This window comes from Capricornis sumatraensis, chromosome 15 (genome assembly GCF_032405125.1).
Source record: "Capricornis sumatraensis isolate serow.1 chromosome 15, serow.2, whole genome shotgun sequence".
Classification (NCBI taxonomy): domain Eukaryota; kingdom Metazoa; phylum Chordata; class Mammalia; order Artiodactyla; family Bovidae; genus Capricornis; species Capricornis sumatraensis.
The window spans coordinates 76381235-76395104 of NC_091083.1; the positions used below are offsets into that span (position 1 = coordinate 76381235).

The 13870-nt window shown below is 50.2% G+C and overlaps 1 protein-coding gene across 2 annotated transcripts in view; it reads right to left on the reverse strand.

Annotated features, from left to right (window-relative positions):
- Window positions 1-2011: 2011 nt before the first annotated feature.
- Window positions 2012-13870, reverse strand: part of RIMS4 (regulating synaptic membrane exocytosis 4) — a 66988-nt gene continuing 55129 nt past the window's right edge. For both annotated transcript variants that reach the window (XM_068987576.1, XM_068987575.1), the window contains 4 exons: window positions 8248-8360; window positions 7864-7965; window positions 7122-7261; window positions 2012-2230 (listed from right to left, as the gene is read on the reverse strand). In XM_068987576.1, the coding sequence (XP_068843677.1) occupies window positions 2012-2230; window positions 7122-7261; window positions 7864-7965; window positions 8248-8360 (574 nt within the window). The remainder of the gene's footprint in view (window positions 2231-7121; window positions 7262-7863; window positions 7966-8247; window positions 8361-13870) is intronic.

The following is a 13870-nucleotide window of genomic DNA, read 5'->3' on the forward strand; positions in this document are numbered from 1 at the left end:
AAATCACACTGGTTAAAAAAAAAAAAGCACAGGGGAGGGGCTGATTCTGAGCCCCGCTGCCTCCTCCCCAGCCTTGGGATTCCAGCCGCCAAGATTCCAGGAAGGTCAGAAGGCCTCCTGGACTAAGGAGGGGGCGCCTCCATCTCCCCATTCCTGTGCAGGGGGGCGCTACAACTCAACCAGAACTTCGAAGGATGCCCAGGGCTGGGAATAGGCCAGGGGTGGGGGGAGTTCCAGGTGGGAGGACTCACCTGGTCCACAGCCTAAAAGGGGGGTGGGGGCGGGGGGGAAGTGGGGATAAGGTGGGACAGAACACAGCCGGGCAATCCTCAGTGGAAACCACCTCCTCTGATGGAGCCCCAGCCCCGCCAAGGCCCACATCATCAGGAGCGCTTCCTAAATAAAATCAGTCCCAAGGGTAATAAATCAGAACATCTGAGTGTCATGGGCGGCTCTGGCTACAACCCTACATGAGGAGGGGGAGGAAAAAGAGGAGGAGGAGGAGGAGGAGGAGGGGCCAGCCTCCCCTGACCCAGGTCCAGGCTTGGACCCAGGCCGGGCCGGCAGGGAGAAGGCTGCCTCCTGGAATTTTCTCCATCCCCTCTGTAAGGACTCTATGTGAAGCTAAGACCAGGCCCACGGCCAGGCACTCTAAGCCTACTCGGCTAACCAAGACTACGTCCTACACAGCAGGACTGGGTAATGATGGGGGGGAACAGTGTGTGCGTGGGTAGTGGGTGGCTGGGTGCCTCCCAGGGGAGGTGGCAGAAATGTGCTTCTACAGAAAGGGGCCAGCCTGTGTCCTCCCTGCATGCAAAAGGGCTTCCAAAGGCTCCAGGGAGGACCGGGCCAGGTGGGGCCGGGAAGGCAGCCCCCAGGCCTGCTCAAGAAGGAATCTTCCCCTTCTCACACTCCTGTCTCGCCTCACTCTCTCTCTCCTTGAGCCAAGGTCACTGAGGCCGGAGCAGTGGGTTCTGCCCTTAGTACAGGATGGTTTGTTTAAAAAGACTAAAACTGGGGAGCTCGGGTGCCCAGGCCCTTAGCCTGGAGGCAGAGGGCCAGACAAGATGACCTTTGACCTCATCCGACAAGGAGGAATTCTCCTACGTGGGAACCCCTCACCTTGGCACCCAATCCCAGCTTTCTTCACACTCCCTCTCTAAACCGGCATCCCCCAAATTCAGAGACTGGTGAGCTCTCTGGGGCTGGGGTTCTCGAAAATTAGGGTCCTGCAGCTCCTCGGTGGAAACACAGCCAACAGAGTTCTTTCCGGTCCGCCCACAGTGTGCAAACTAGCTTCCTACAACCCCACCGAGCCAGGTGCCCTGAGGGTCCCTGCCAGGCCTGGGCACCCCTTTCCTTTCCCCTGGTCCCTGCTGGACCCCATGTCCTAGAGCCGCCAAAAGAGAAACAGGCAGGGGACAGACAGATGTACTCGAACAGGCGGCAGCAGAGCTCCTTCCATGGGCAGGCGGAGGGAGGCCTGAGCTCCTCTTCAAGCCGGGGGTGCGGGGCCCCCGGAGCTGGCGCCGGATCCTTGCAAAGCTGCCCCGTAGGCTCGGGGGGCAGGAGTAGCTGCCTGAACCCGGTGCCGCAGGAAAGACACTTGCTGGTAATTGGCACCATGGAGATGGCCGCTGGGTTCTGGACGTGACTCCGGGCAGCGAGCTTCCAAGGAGGCAAAAAGGGGGTGCGGTCGGACAGAGTCGGGGGCAGGAGGATGGTGTGCTCTGCCGCCTCGATCTTTCCTTTCTCCGGACTGCAGACACATCCACCAGGTCAAGAACCGGCCAAGTCAAAAGTGCAGCCAATCCCATTGGGAGAGGGAAGGTCTCGGGGAATAGGAGGCAAAAAAGGGGTGAGGAGGGGCCATGGGGGGTCGTGTCTCCCCATTCAGCTTCCCCACTGGGTGGGGGAGAACCCCGGCCTCCTCTGTTCAATATACCCCGGGGCCTGGGGTCCCAGGTTGGGTCTCCGGACCATCTCGGGAAGCCCCTCCCCCTCCCCGGCACTAAGATCGCTCGCCGCAGGGCCCCACGGTGCTCTCGAGGGACAGCTGGGACGCCTGCCGGAGCAGGGGCCCCGTGGCTGGGTCCACCATGGAGGAGGTGGGGAAGAGCTTGTACCAGCCCACGGCCAGGGTGGTCAAGTCCAGCTCCTCCAGCAGCACGCGGGCCACGCCCATGAACTGCTTCCGCTCCATCCGCCCGTAGTTCCCCCACACGATCACCTGCGGGGCAAGAGACACAGTGGTTCAGATCCGGCCAACGCCACTCACAGGCCCAGAAACAGAACCTGCGGTCACCGTGTGCCTCATTCATCTCCGGGTCCTGGAAGTCCACCTCCTTAAAGTGGCTCAAGTCCCACCAGATGCTCTTGGACGATGGCTTCTTCCCTCCAGTCTTGCTCTTTCTTTCCACCTGCCCCATCTCTGAGCCCTAGCCTTGACGGCTGACCCTACATTGTGAGTGTCCTACCTACCTCCTCATCCACCTGCCCTCTGCTTCCAGATCCTCAGAAATAAAGGTTTTAAAAGCGATTAGTAGTTGGGACTTCCCTAGTGATCCAGTGGCTGACTCCGCTCTCCCAATGCAGGGCCCTGAATTGGATCCCTGGTTGGGGAACCGGATCCCACATGCCCCAACTAAGACCTGGCACAGACAAATAAAAATAATAAATAAATTAAAAAAAATTTTTAAATAAAAAAATAAAAGTGGTTAGAAAAGCCACATGTAAATCAATGCAATCAGAACACTCTCTCACAGCATATACAAAAGTAAACTCAAAATGGTTTAAACACCTAAAACATGACATCATCAAACTCCCAGAAAAGAACTTAGTCAAAACATTCTCTGACATAAACAGTAGCAATATTTTCATAGATCGCTTGCCCAAGGCAAAAGAAATAAAAGCAAAAATAAACAAATGGGACCTAATCAAACGTACAAAAAACTTTTGCACAGCAAAGGAAACCATCAAAAAGCAAAAAGACAAATGACAGAAATGGGAGAAAATAAGACTGACAAAGGGTTAATATCCAAAATGGATAAACAACTCATACAACTCAATATTGGGGAAAAAAATTAAAAAATGGGCAGATGACCTAGACAGATTTTTTTCCAAAGAAGACAAACAGATGGCCAACAGGCACATGAAGAGATGCTCAACATCACTGTTAGAAAAATGCAAATCAAAAACCACAATGAGGTATCACCTCACACCAGACAATATGGCCATCATCAAAACGTCTACACACAATAAATGCTGGAGAGGGCAGCGGAAAAAGGGAAACCTCCTACCCTGTTCATGAGAATGTAAATTGGTGCAGCCCACTATGGAGGGTCCTTAAAAAACTTAAAACAGAGCTACCATATGATCCAGCAATCCCACTCCTGGGTATATATCTGGAAAATGACGAAAATTCTCATTTGAAAAGATACATGCACCCCAATGTTCATAGCAGCACTATTTACAATAGTCAAGATATGGAAACCATCCAAGTGCCCATCAACAGACAACTGGCTTAAGAAGATATGGTATGTATACACACATACACACACACACACAATGGACTATTACTCAGCTTTAAAAACAATGAAATATTGCCATTTGCAGCAAGGTGAATAGACCTAGAATATATTATACTTGGTGAAGAAGTCAGAGAAAGACAAATACAATATGATATCACTTAAATGTGGAATCTAGAAAAATAATACAAGTGAATGTATATACAAAACTGAAATAGACTCACAGACACAGAAAACAAAGTTATGGTTACAAAAGGGGAAGGGAAGGGAAGATGGGAGGGACAGATTAGGAGTACGGGTTAACGAAGCACCATATCTAAAATAGAAAAGCAACAAGGATTTACTGTATAGCACAGGGGACTATGGGCTTCCCTGGTGGTTCAGATGGTAAAGAATCTGCCTGCAGTGAAGGAGACCTGGGTTCAATCCCTGGTTTGGGAAGATCCCCTGGAGGAGGGCACGGCAACCCACTCCAGTATTCTTGCCTGGAGAATCCACATGGACAGAGAAGCCTGGCGGGCTACAGTTCATGGGTGTCGCAAAGAGCCGGAGACAACTGGGCAACTAAGCGCACACACACACACAGAGGGGACTATACTCAGTATCTTATGACAACCTATAGTAGAAGAAAATCTGAAAAAACTAACTGAATCACTTTGGTGCACGTTTGAAATTAACACAATACTGTAAATCAATTATACTTCAGTTTTTAAAGGCTGCCACATGTAGAACACACATACTAGCCTCCTTCCTTTTTTTCATCAGACTCTTTTGTGTAGTACCTTCCCCATTTCTCGGTCAAACTCTCTTTCTTAGAGCGGCCAGACAGGTGGTCTCTGTGGCTGCAGGACCCTCATTTGCTCTCCTCAGGTTGTAACTCTGCCCCTCTCTAAATGTGGGCTGGCTTATCGCTCACAAGACCTATTGTCTTGATGCACACACTTTGGGGTCAGACATGTGTAGGGTCAAGTTCCAGTCTTGTCTAGGTCATTTCAGCAAAGTCACTTAGCCTCACCGAGACTCAGGGTTCTTGTTTGTAAATGGAATCATCCACACTCAGCTTACCTGGCAGGCGAGGCTCACAAGAGATAATAAATATGGAAGCTCACTGTAAGCTGTAAGCCGTTCCTCAAGCATGCAGAGAGATATACAAACAATGTGGGCCGCGGCTATTGGTTACTGCACGTCAGGAACTGTCTAAGGCCAAATCAACCCTAGATTCAATCTTCCCAGTAATGCTATAAAAAAGGATTCTGATTTCACAGCTGTTTAAACTGGGGCTCAGGGGGGTTAAATCATTTGCCCAAGGTCACCCAACTAATAAATCGTCAATGCCCCCTAGGTAACTGATCAGACACCATGTGTAAAGCAGAAAGCTAGTGGGAACCTGCTGTATAGCACAGAGAGCCCAGCTTGGTGCTTGGTGGTCGCCTAGAGGGGTGGGGAGTGGAAGGGAGGTTCAAGAGGGAGGGGCTATCTGTATATATATGGCGGATTCATTCCTTGTACAGCAGAAACTAACACAACATTGTATGGCAACTATATTCTCAATTAAAAAAAAAAAAACAGCAGCCCATGTCTGTGGATGTTATCATTGGCATTATGGGCTTACCTGCATGCCCCTCAATTTCATATTGAAGCCCTGACCCCAGAACATGACTGTATTTGGAGACTGGTCCTTTAAGGTGATTACATTAAAATGGGCCATTAGTGTGGGTTGCGATTTTAACTGGTGGTGTCATAAGAGCAGAAGATGAGGACACACAGTCAGACACCAGGAATGCCTGCGTGCAGAAAAAGAACCGTATGAGTTCACAGCAAGAAGGTGGCTGTCTGCAAGCCAAGGAGAGAGGCCTCAGAAGAAACACAACTTGTGACACTTTGATCTTGGACTTCTACCCTCCAGAACTGTAAGAAATAAATTTCTGTCGTCTAAGACCCCAGGTCTATGGTGTTTTGTTATGGCAGCTTTAGCGGATGAAAACAGCTGGCATCACTCAATCGTGGTGGGTCTGTCTTGCCCTGACATTAGTCAGAAGGCTCAGCAGCAAGGACCCCCATGCCAGATTTCTATTTTTTTTTTTTAATCTTTCCACATCCCAGACAGGGATGTGCTCTGGAGCTTCTTCAAAGATGCTCAGGCCAGAAAACACAGACCTTAGTCCAGTGGGCCAGGTGTGGCCCCCAGATGGCCTTCTGGTTGTTTTAAATTGTCTTTGAATGTCTCTAGAACAGAAAGATTTTTCCCAAATTTGTTCTGACTGATATATACAGCAAGACAGACATTTAAATCACCCAGTGAACACATGAGATTCACAACTGAAGCAAGTGGCTCCACCAAATAAGACTTGCCTTACTAAGAATGAGAAATGTTTTCTTTCCTAGTCCTATTTTCCATTTCTTTCCTACTTCCTATTCCATTCCATTAAAAAAAAAAAAAAAAAACCACTAAACTGAGTTCATAAATTGCTGATGGGTCACAACCTACAAATTGAAAGACTGTGCCCTAGACAGGACCTGGGCTTTCCAGTTTGGCAAAAGCCCGCTGTCTTGGAGATTTGGAACACCTTGGGCCTACCCTTGTGTAGGAGCAGGAAACTGAGGTATAAACTAGAGATGCCCGAACAGCGGCTCTGAGGGACCTCCCTGGTGGTCAAGTAGCTAAGACTCCACGCTCTCAATGCAGGGTGTCCGAGTGTGATTCCTGGTAAACTAGGGAACTAGACCCCACAGGCTGCAACTAAGAGTCCACGTGCTGCACTAGGACCTGGAGTGGCCAAAAAAATGACCCACTGAGATGTTATGGGGAGGGAGGTGGGAGGGGGGTTCATGTTTGGGAACACATGTAAGAATTAAAGATTTTAAAATTTAAAAAAAAATAAAAATAAAATTAAAAAATAAAAAATAAAAACAAAGACAAACAAAAGCAAATGGCAGCTCAAAGACAGTAGGCATGTGGCTCCTAAGGCATCCAGCCCGGCCCCCATGATGGGCAGCTAACGCTAGTTTCAGCAAACATCTTTTGTTGTTTTTTGTTTAGTTGCTAAGTCCTTTCTGACCCCATGGACTGTAACCTGTCAAGTTCCTCTGTCCATGAGATTTCCCAGGCAAGAGTACTGGAGTGTGTTGACATTTCCTTCTTCAAACCCATGTCTCCTGCATTGGCAGGTGGGTTCTTTTTCTGCTGAACTACCAAGGAAGCCCTAGGTAACCACTAGGATCTTTCTAAAAGTCAGGGGGCCAAAGGCCTCTGGATCCTCAAAAACCTTTCAGTCTATTAGCACTGCGCTCCATGCCAAGCCCCTGGTCTCCAGAGGTTGGTGACGATGGTAATCATGATAATAACAATGGTGGCCACTTGTAGAGCCCTTACTACAGGCCGAACTTGCAAAAACCTTTCTTACACAAAGGACACATTCCACTGTCACGGTAACTCTATCAGTGGCTACTATTAATATCCCCATTTTACAGATAAAGAAGCTGAGCCTCAGAAAGGAATTTGTTCCAAGTCACACCACAAATGGTGGCGCTCAGATCTACCAGAGTGCTCTGCTTTCTCCAGGTGAGACTCTGCCCGGCCCCTTGGCCCCTCACCTGCAGGACTTTGCCCTGGGGACTCTCAGGAAACAGCAGCACCTGGTTATATAGTGGGTCCAGCGACTTGCGAGCGACTTTGGTCTTCTTCTTGGCAATGCAGATGCCGTTTTCCAGCAGGTAGGCCTTGATGTAGGCCGCTGAGGACAGAGGTCAGCAGAGTGAGCTGTAGCCTGGGCCTCCAATGGCGGGCAGAGGGTGCAGCAGAGGGGCCCGCTGCTGGGGACCGGGATGCCCCCAGGGAGTCCGGGGATGAGGGAACAGTGGTGGGGTGCAGCCAGGGTTGGCTGGAGTCTACTCTACCCTCTCCAGTGGTCCTGCCTGCCTGCCCTTTTGCTCACCCTTTCCCTCTCTCAGTCCCTGGCCTGCCCACCCTTCCTGGGCTTACACACTCATGGCTGACCCGCTCACTCTGATGTTTGCTGAACACTCAAGGCATTCCATGCACCCTACCAGGTGCTAGGGTAGAATCACAAATGGTAGAACCACAAAAAAAAACCAAAGATGGTCTCTGAACCCCTAGGAGCTCAGTGCAGTCAAGAAGGTGGAAAAGGTCAATGGACAATTTCAACTGGGTCTCCAGAATAAATTCTAAACCGCCAGTGACACAGGAGTCACTAGCTTTTGGGGGAGGGAGACCCCCAGTTGGACACCATCGTCTCTCTTCTAGACCCAGCTACCCCTCAGGACATCCTCCCAGACCTCCACCCCCGCCTTGCAGACGGGAGGGCAGCCCCCACACCTGGCAGCGTCTTGGAGCCTGGCTTGGCCGTCAGACCCCGAGCCTGGATGATGTCCACTTCCAGCTGACCGTTCCGCTCCTGCAAGCCGATCTCCACGTCCCCTGCAACAGGCCCCAAGAGCTGAGACCAGGAAGTGGCTTGGAAGCTCCATCAAGGACTCCGCTCCCCATCTCTGTTGAGGATGCAATTCCCTTCCCCTGCTCCCAGCCACAAACAAACCAGAACCAACCCCCACGCCGAGTGCCCGGGCTCTGCAGAGCGCCTGGCAAGTGTGACCTGGGCTCCAGGCTGATTGCTCAGTGGATGTAACCCTGGCAGAGGAGAGACATGGGGTTTCTGGTGGGGACCCCCACCCGCTTTGGAACAGGTCTTGGGACACTTACCCATCGGCGTGGTGGCCAGGGTCTGGCGGCCCACAAACTGTGCCGGCCCCATGCTGCCCAGGAAGTCACTGAACTGGGCATCCGACGCCAGACAAACTCCCCCGTAGTTAAGGCTGCAAGAAAGAATGAGACAAAAACAGACGTTCCCAGGGGCCAACTGAGGACTCAGATGACTCAGGCAGTCAGCTCTAGAACCTCCCTAATTCCATGGTGATTCTGTCCACATCCATCTCCCAGTCTCAGGCAGGTCGCTGTCCTCTCTCTGCTTCTTTCTTTCTCCTTTAATGGTCCTAAAATCTCTGCTCTGACTCCAAAATTCTAGAGCTTAGTTTCTGTGTCTTGTCTGACTCCTCCTTGCCAAGTCTCAGGTTCTTCTCCCATGAAATGGGTATGATGTCACTTGCCTCTCCAGGTAGGACTCTCAGGAGGTGATGCTTGTCCATGCCTGGCTCTATGGGTTATGGCTGCGACACTCAGAGTGCGGTCCAGGGACCGGCAGCACTGCCCGGGAGCTAGTTAGAAAGGAAAAGGTGGTCCACTCTACTCCCCAGCTGGTGAATCAGAAACTGCCTTTTAACAGGAGCCCCAGAGGACTTGTTTGCACTAGACAGTTAGAAATATACAGAGCCAGTTGCTCAGCCTCAGAGGTTCACGCTTGTCCTTGCCATGGGGCTCCCAAATATCTGCTCCCCTTCCTTTGGGAACCAGACCTTAAATCTCCTTTGGGGAGGCCCCTCCTCAAGACATTGATTCCCGTGGAGCAGAGCAGACCCAGCTTCAGAAGCTCACATGGGCTCAGCCTGGCCAATGAGACCATTCCTTCCTTGGCCAGTGACTGGTTGAGAGTTGGGCATCTCGCCCAAGCCCACAAGAATCTGCCCAGGAAGCTTTCTTTGAACTGTAGGAAGTGAGAGACTCTCTTTTCTCATGAGATCCGAACCTGAGACAGAAGCCTGGAGCCTCTGGCCACTCCCTTGCTGCCATCAGCAGCCCATGAAGGAGGCCATCACACAGGCAGCACTGCATAAGCTCCTGGATCAAATGCTACCTGAAGCAAGAGATACTTCTTTTTCTTTCTGGTTATGAAAGTCAACAACAACTATTATTATGTTATTTTGCTAAAGCCAAGTTTAGTTTTTTCTTTCCCATCTCTGAAATGGGAACAATAACACTCCCATCTCCTAGACCTGTTAAGTACTTAACGAGTTATTGTTGTCATTTAGTCATTCAGTCACACCCGACTCTGCGACCCCATGGACTGCAGCACGCCAGGCTTCCCTGTCCTTCACCATCTCCTGCAGCTTGCTCAAACTCATGTCCATTGAGTCAGTGATGCCATCCACCCATCTCATCCTGTCGTACTCTTCTCCTCCCGCCTTCAATCTTTCCCAGCATCAGGGTCTTTTCCAATGAGGCAGCCCTCTGCATCAGGTGGGCAAAGTACTGGAGCTTCAGCTTCAGCATCAGTCCTTCTAGTGAATATTCAGGGTTGAGTTCCTTTAGGATTGACTGGTTTGATCTCCCTGCTGTCAAAGGGACTCTCAAGAGTCTTCTCCAACACCACAGCTTGAAAGCATCAATTCTTTGGCACTAAGCCTTCTTTATGGTCCAACTCTCACATCCATACATGACTACTGGAAAAACTTAATGAGATCAGGCACTAAACATCAAGCTTGATGTGCCTATTATCTTCAGAAGTAAAGCACTTGTAACCCATTTTCTCTTAGGATCCTCGCCACAGCCAAAGGAGGTTGAGGGTTTTTTCATTTTTCGTTTTTTTTTAACTTTTATCAGCATTATTCATGTGAAGAGGCAGACTCGGCCCAATCTGAAGCCAGAATTCACAGGGCAATGTCAGCACATGGATACAACACCTTTAAGGCCAACCCCAGGTGACCTTCCACTTGGGCATGTTCCAAGAACAACAGTTAACTCTGAACAAGCACATACTGTGCCAGGTTTCACAGCAGCCAGCCAAAGGGTCTCTTAGCAGCAAGGGGCGACTACCTCGGGACTTGACTGAGGGCACTGCACGCTTTGTTTCCTGCCCTAGGAGCAGCCGCCTACCCTGTCCCCAGCTTCCTTCCAAGGGAATCTTCTGGGCTGTCAGCCTTGAAGGAGCCAGAGGAGAACCCAAGGGATATCTGGTTCCACCTTGAGGATATTCCCTTCTGCTTCTGAACCACTCTGCTTGTCTATCTTGGCTCCAGTTCTTCGGATACGACTCACTGTATCCAGCTTTTCACACCCTAGACATACTCCCTGATGTTTGAACCACAGCTGTCTGCCTTTACACCTCATTGCTAATTCACAAATCCTCACAGTTGGCAAAGAATTCACTCTCCAGCTCTGCAAATAGTTACAGGTAAGTGTCCGTTGACCCAGCTGCCTCCCTATTTCACAGATTGGAAGACTGAGGCCCAGAGTGAGAAAGACAGCTGCCTGAGGGCTAGAAAACTGGCAGTGCCCGCTGCTACACCAGGCCACTGCCCAATAATATTTGCGCCTTCATGTATAAAATTCCAAGCAAGCTGCAGGAACAAATAAGAGAAGACCCCATGCACAAAGAACTTACCATTCTGCTGGGCAAACAAACGTGTTGCCCCCAAAGAAACAACTAAAGAGGACGACTGCCTTCTTACGAGACACAACCAGTCCCCTACCCGCCCATCTTGGGTTGTGAGAGCTCAGAGACCATCGGAAGAGAGGAATCGCTGCAGACTGCAGTGGCCCAGAATGGACCAGGAGAGAAGAATTTGACCAGGGGGGCCAAAGGTTACACAGGGCCCAGTAACAAGGCGAGAGGAAAGGCGGTCACCTCCCACATACTATCTTCTCTCTACACTGAGCAGAGTCATCAGCAGGGAGTCCTGAGGTCCTCAGGATGACGACACCACAAGAGTGAAGGAGCCCAGTGAGCAGGAGAGAGTACTTCTCTCCTAAGAGGGTGATGGAGACAAGGCAGGGGCAAGAGAGTCTAGTTCATGACCTTGGAGAAGGTCAATGTTGCGGGTTCAGGCAATGTCGTAGAACACCAGAAAGGACAGACTTGAGAAAAAAAAGAGGGAAACCAACTGTTGTAGGCCTTTGGATGTGGAGGAGAAAGGGACTGTATCTAGCCATGGATGGTTTATAATAGTGAAAATGGAAACTCTCTAAATATCTGAAAGCAGAGGAATCATAAACATGTATTGGATTATTTTAAAAAAGAGCAAAGGAGCTTGCCTAGATGCAATGACCAGAACACCTGTGCTGAAGTTTACATAAGCAAAAAATACATGTTCATATTAAGTCATAAGTCATTGACTGAAGAAACTGGTTTGACTTAAACTAAAGCAGTACCTGGTCCCCTGATCAGAGCTGATGGATCCAGGGTCAGACAGCTGATCCAAACCCAGTGAGACAAAGACTCTCTCTGGGAAACTGAGAGAATCCTAAAGCCCAACAGTCACAGGAACTGAGCCCTGTGAATGAATGGCCTGCCCTCTCACAGAGCCCCAAGACTCTCACAGTGGGTGACGTGGCCTTTCTGCCACATCCGTTTCTTTTCCAGCTCAGCCTCCTGAAGGTCTGGAATCCATTGTTAAGAGGGTCTGGGCTCCTGAAGCCCAAGAAACGGCTGTGCCTCATGGGTTCTAAGGCACCAAAGGGGCCCAGCCTCCCAGGCAGAGCAAGGCCTTTTACAGCCTGAAATTGAAAGTTTCCTCCAACATCTTCACTGTCTGCTCCTCAGCGTCTGGTGGGATTGTGAGCAGACAATAGGGAACTGGCAGGCCTGGTAATTAGCGGTAATTGTTTATAATATCTGGGCGGCTGCCTGATTTCCCATCCCAGGGTGCCTCACTGGCTGCCAAGGAACCAGGCTGACGCCCCAGAAACCCTGAACGGGTTATCCCATCCTCCACAGGGCTGGAGGGAGGAAGAATCAAGTGGTGGTAGGTCCCTGCTGGCCAGAGGACCAACTGCGTCAGAGACCCTGCTCCAATTCGGGGTCTTCCCGGGAGAAGGACAGAAGGCAGAAGATACAAAGTCAGGGCTGCTCTAACTCCTCGCTGGTCAAGTGCTTGCTTTGGGACCTCTGGCCAGCTGCTGGTGTCTCTGCCCTTGAATCTTATCTGCAAATGAACTCACACTGACCATGGAGACTGTGTACAGCCATTCCTTCCTTTGCTGGCTGCCTGCACTAAACCAGTTTTAAATGATTTGAAAATCTCTGCTCAGAGGCTCCATTCCCAATGGGAAAGAGCATGCTGAATTACTATTAAGGGCCACATACTTGCTACTACTGAGGCCAGGCCTTCCACAGTAGGAACTCAATACATGTTTTCTTCTTATTTTTTTAATGTTTGGCTCTTCTGGGTCTTCGTTGCTGTGCATGGGCTTTTACTGCCAAACCCTTGTGTGTGCTAAGTCACTTCAGTCTGCCAGGCTCCTCTGTCTGTGGGATTCCCCAAGCAGGAATACTGGAGTGAGTTGCCATGCCCTGCTCCAGGGAATCTTCCCGACCCAGGGATCGAACCCACATCTCTTGGCCTGACCCGGAACTGGGAAAGCCTACTGGTTGAGACTGAACTGTGGTATTATATAGACCTTGGATTCCAATGCTGTGCAACCTGGGGTAAGTTGGGTAACCTCTCTGAGCTGCACGTATAAAATTACCCAGCTAAGCTGTTGGAGACGGTCAATAGGATACTGTAGGCAAGGTGCTTAACAAACGTACAGAGCATTGGCTGGATGAAGAAAGGACTGGGGAGCTGTGGCCAGCAGGTCTCTGCTGCCTGGCCTGGGACAGCCTCTTCTCTCTGCCTGTGGTGTTTTCATGGTACTTCTGATTTCAAACCTAGTAGGAAGGGCAGTACCTGGGTGCCTGAGAGGAAGCCCAGGTCATCTGGGCGGGGGGTGGGGGTAGGGGTAGGGGGTGCACGGCGGCTACAGCAGCTGATTCTTCCAAGGGACGCATGCCATGCAGGCAGAGGCAGAGACCTGAAACAGGATTAAGACTCGTGTTCTGCTGGCCTTTTATTTTGTGTTAATGGTGAAATGAGATTTCCTGCCTCTCAAATCCTGTTAGTTTGGTTTGTGGGGCTGAAACCCATTTGTCTTTTATTATTAACCTTTGAGCTCTGTTTGGCCCCTGGATTTTCTGTTTTCTCCACGGTTAAAGAAATAATTGGGTTATTTGGGGGTTTGACGTCTACTCTGTTTTCCAGATGGATCGCCCGTCTCAACTCATCGGAAATTAAAAGGTGGCCCAGCCCTCGTGGTGAGCATGGGTTATGTGGTCCTGAAAGGTTCATGGGCTCTCTATTCATCCATTCACTGCCCACCCCTACCTGTCTATCGTCCATCCATCCCCCCTCCCACAGCCCGCAGAGGGTGCAATACAGCCAGTTCTGCTGTAACTCGAAATGTACATTCCTAAACACTACAGTGCAGGGCAAAGTCCTGAAGTCAAAATCTGAGAGTATGGGGAAAATATGGTCAGGGGTACAACACCCCAAAAGCTTATCAACAATAAAAGACATAATAAAAATGGTACCACAGTCTTACCCCTGTAAAATGGTTAAGAAATGCAGATTGGGGGACAAGGGATACATGTGTACATTTATGGCTAAGTCCCTTT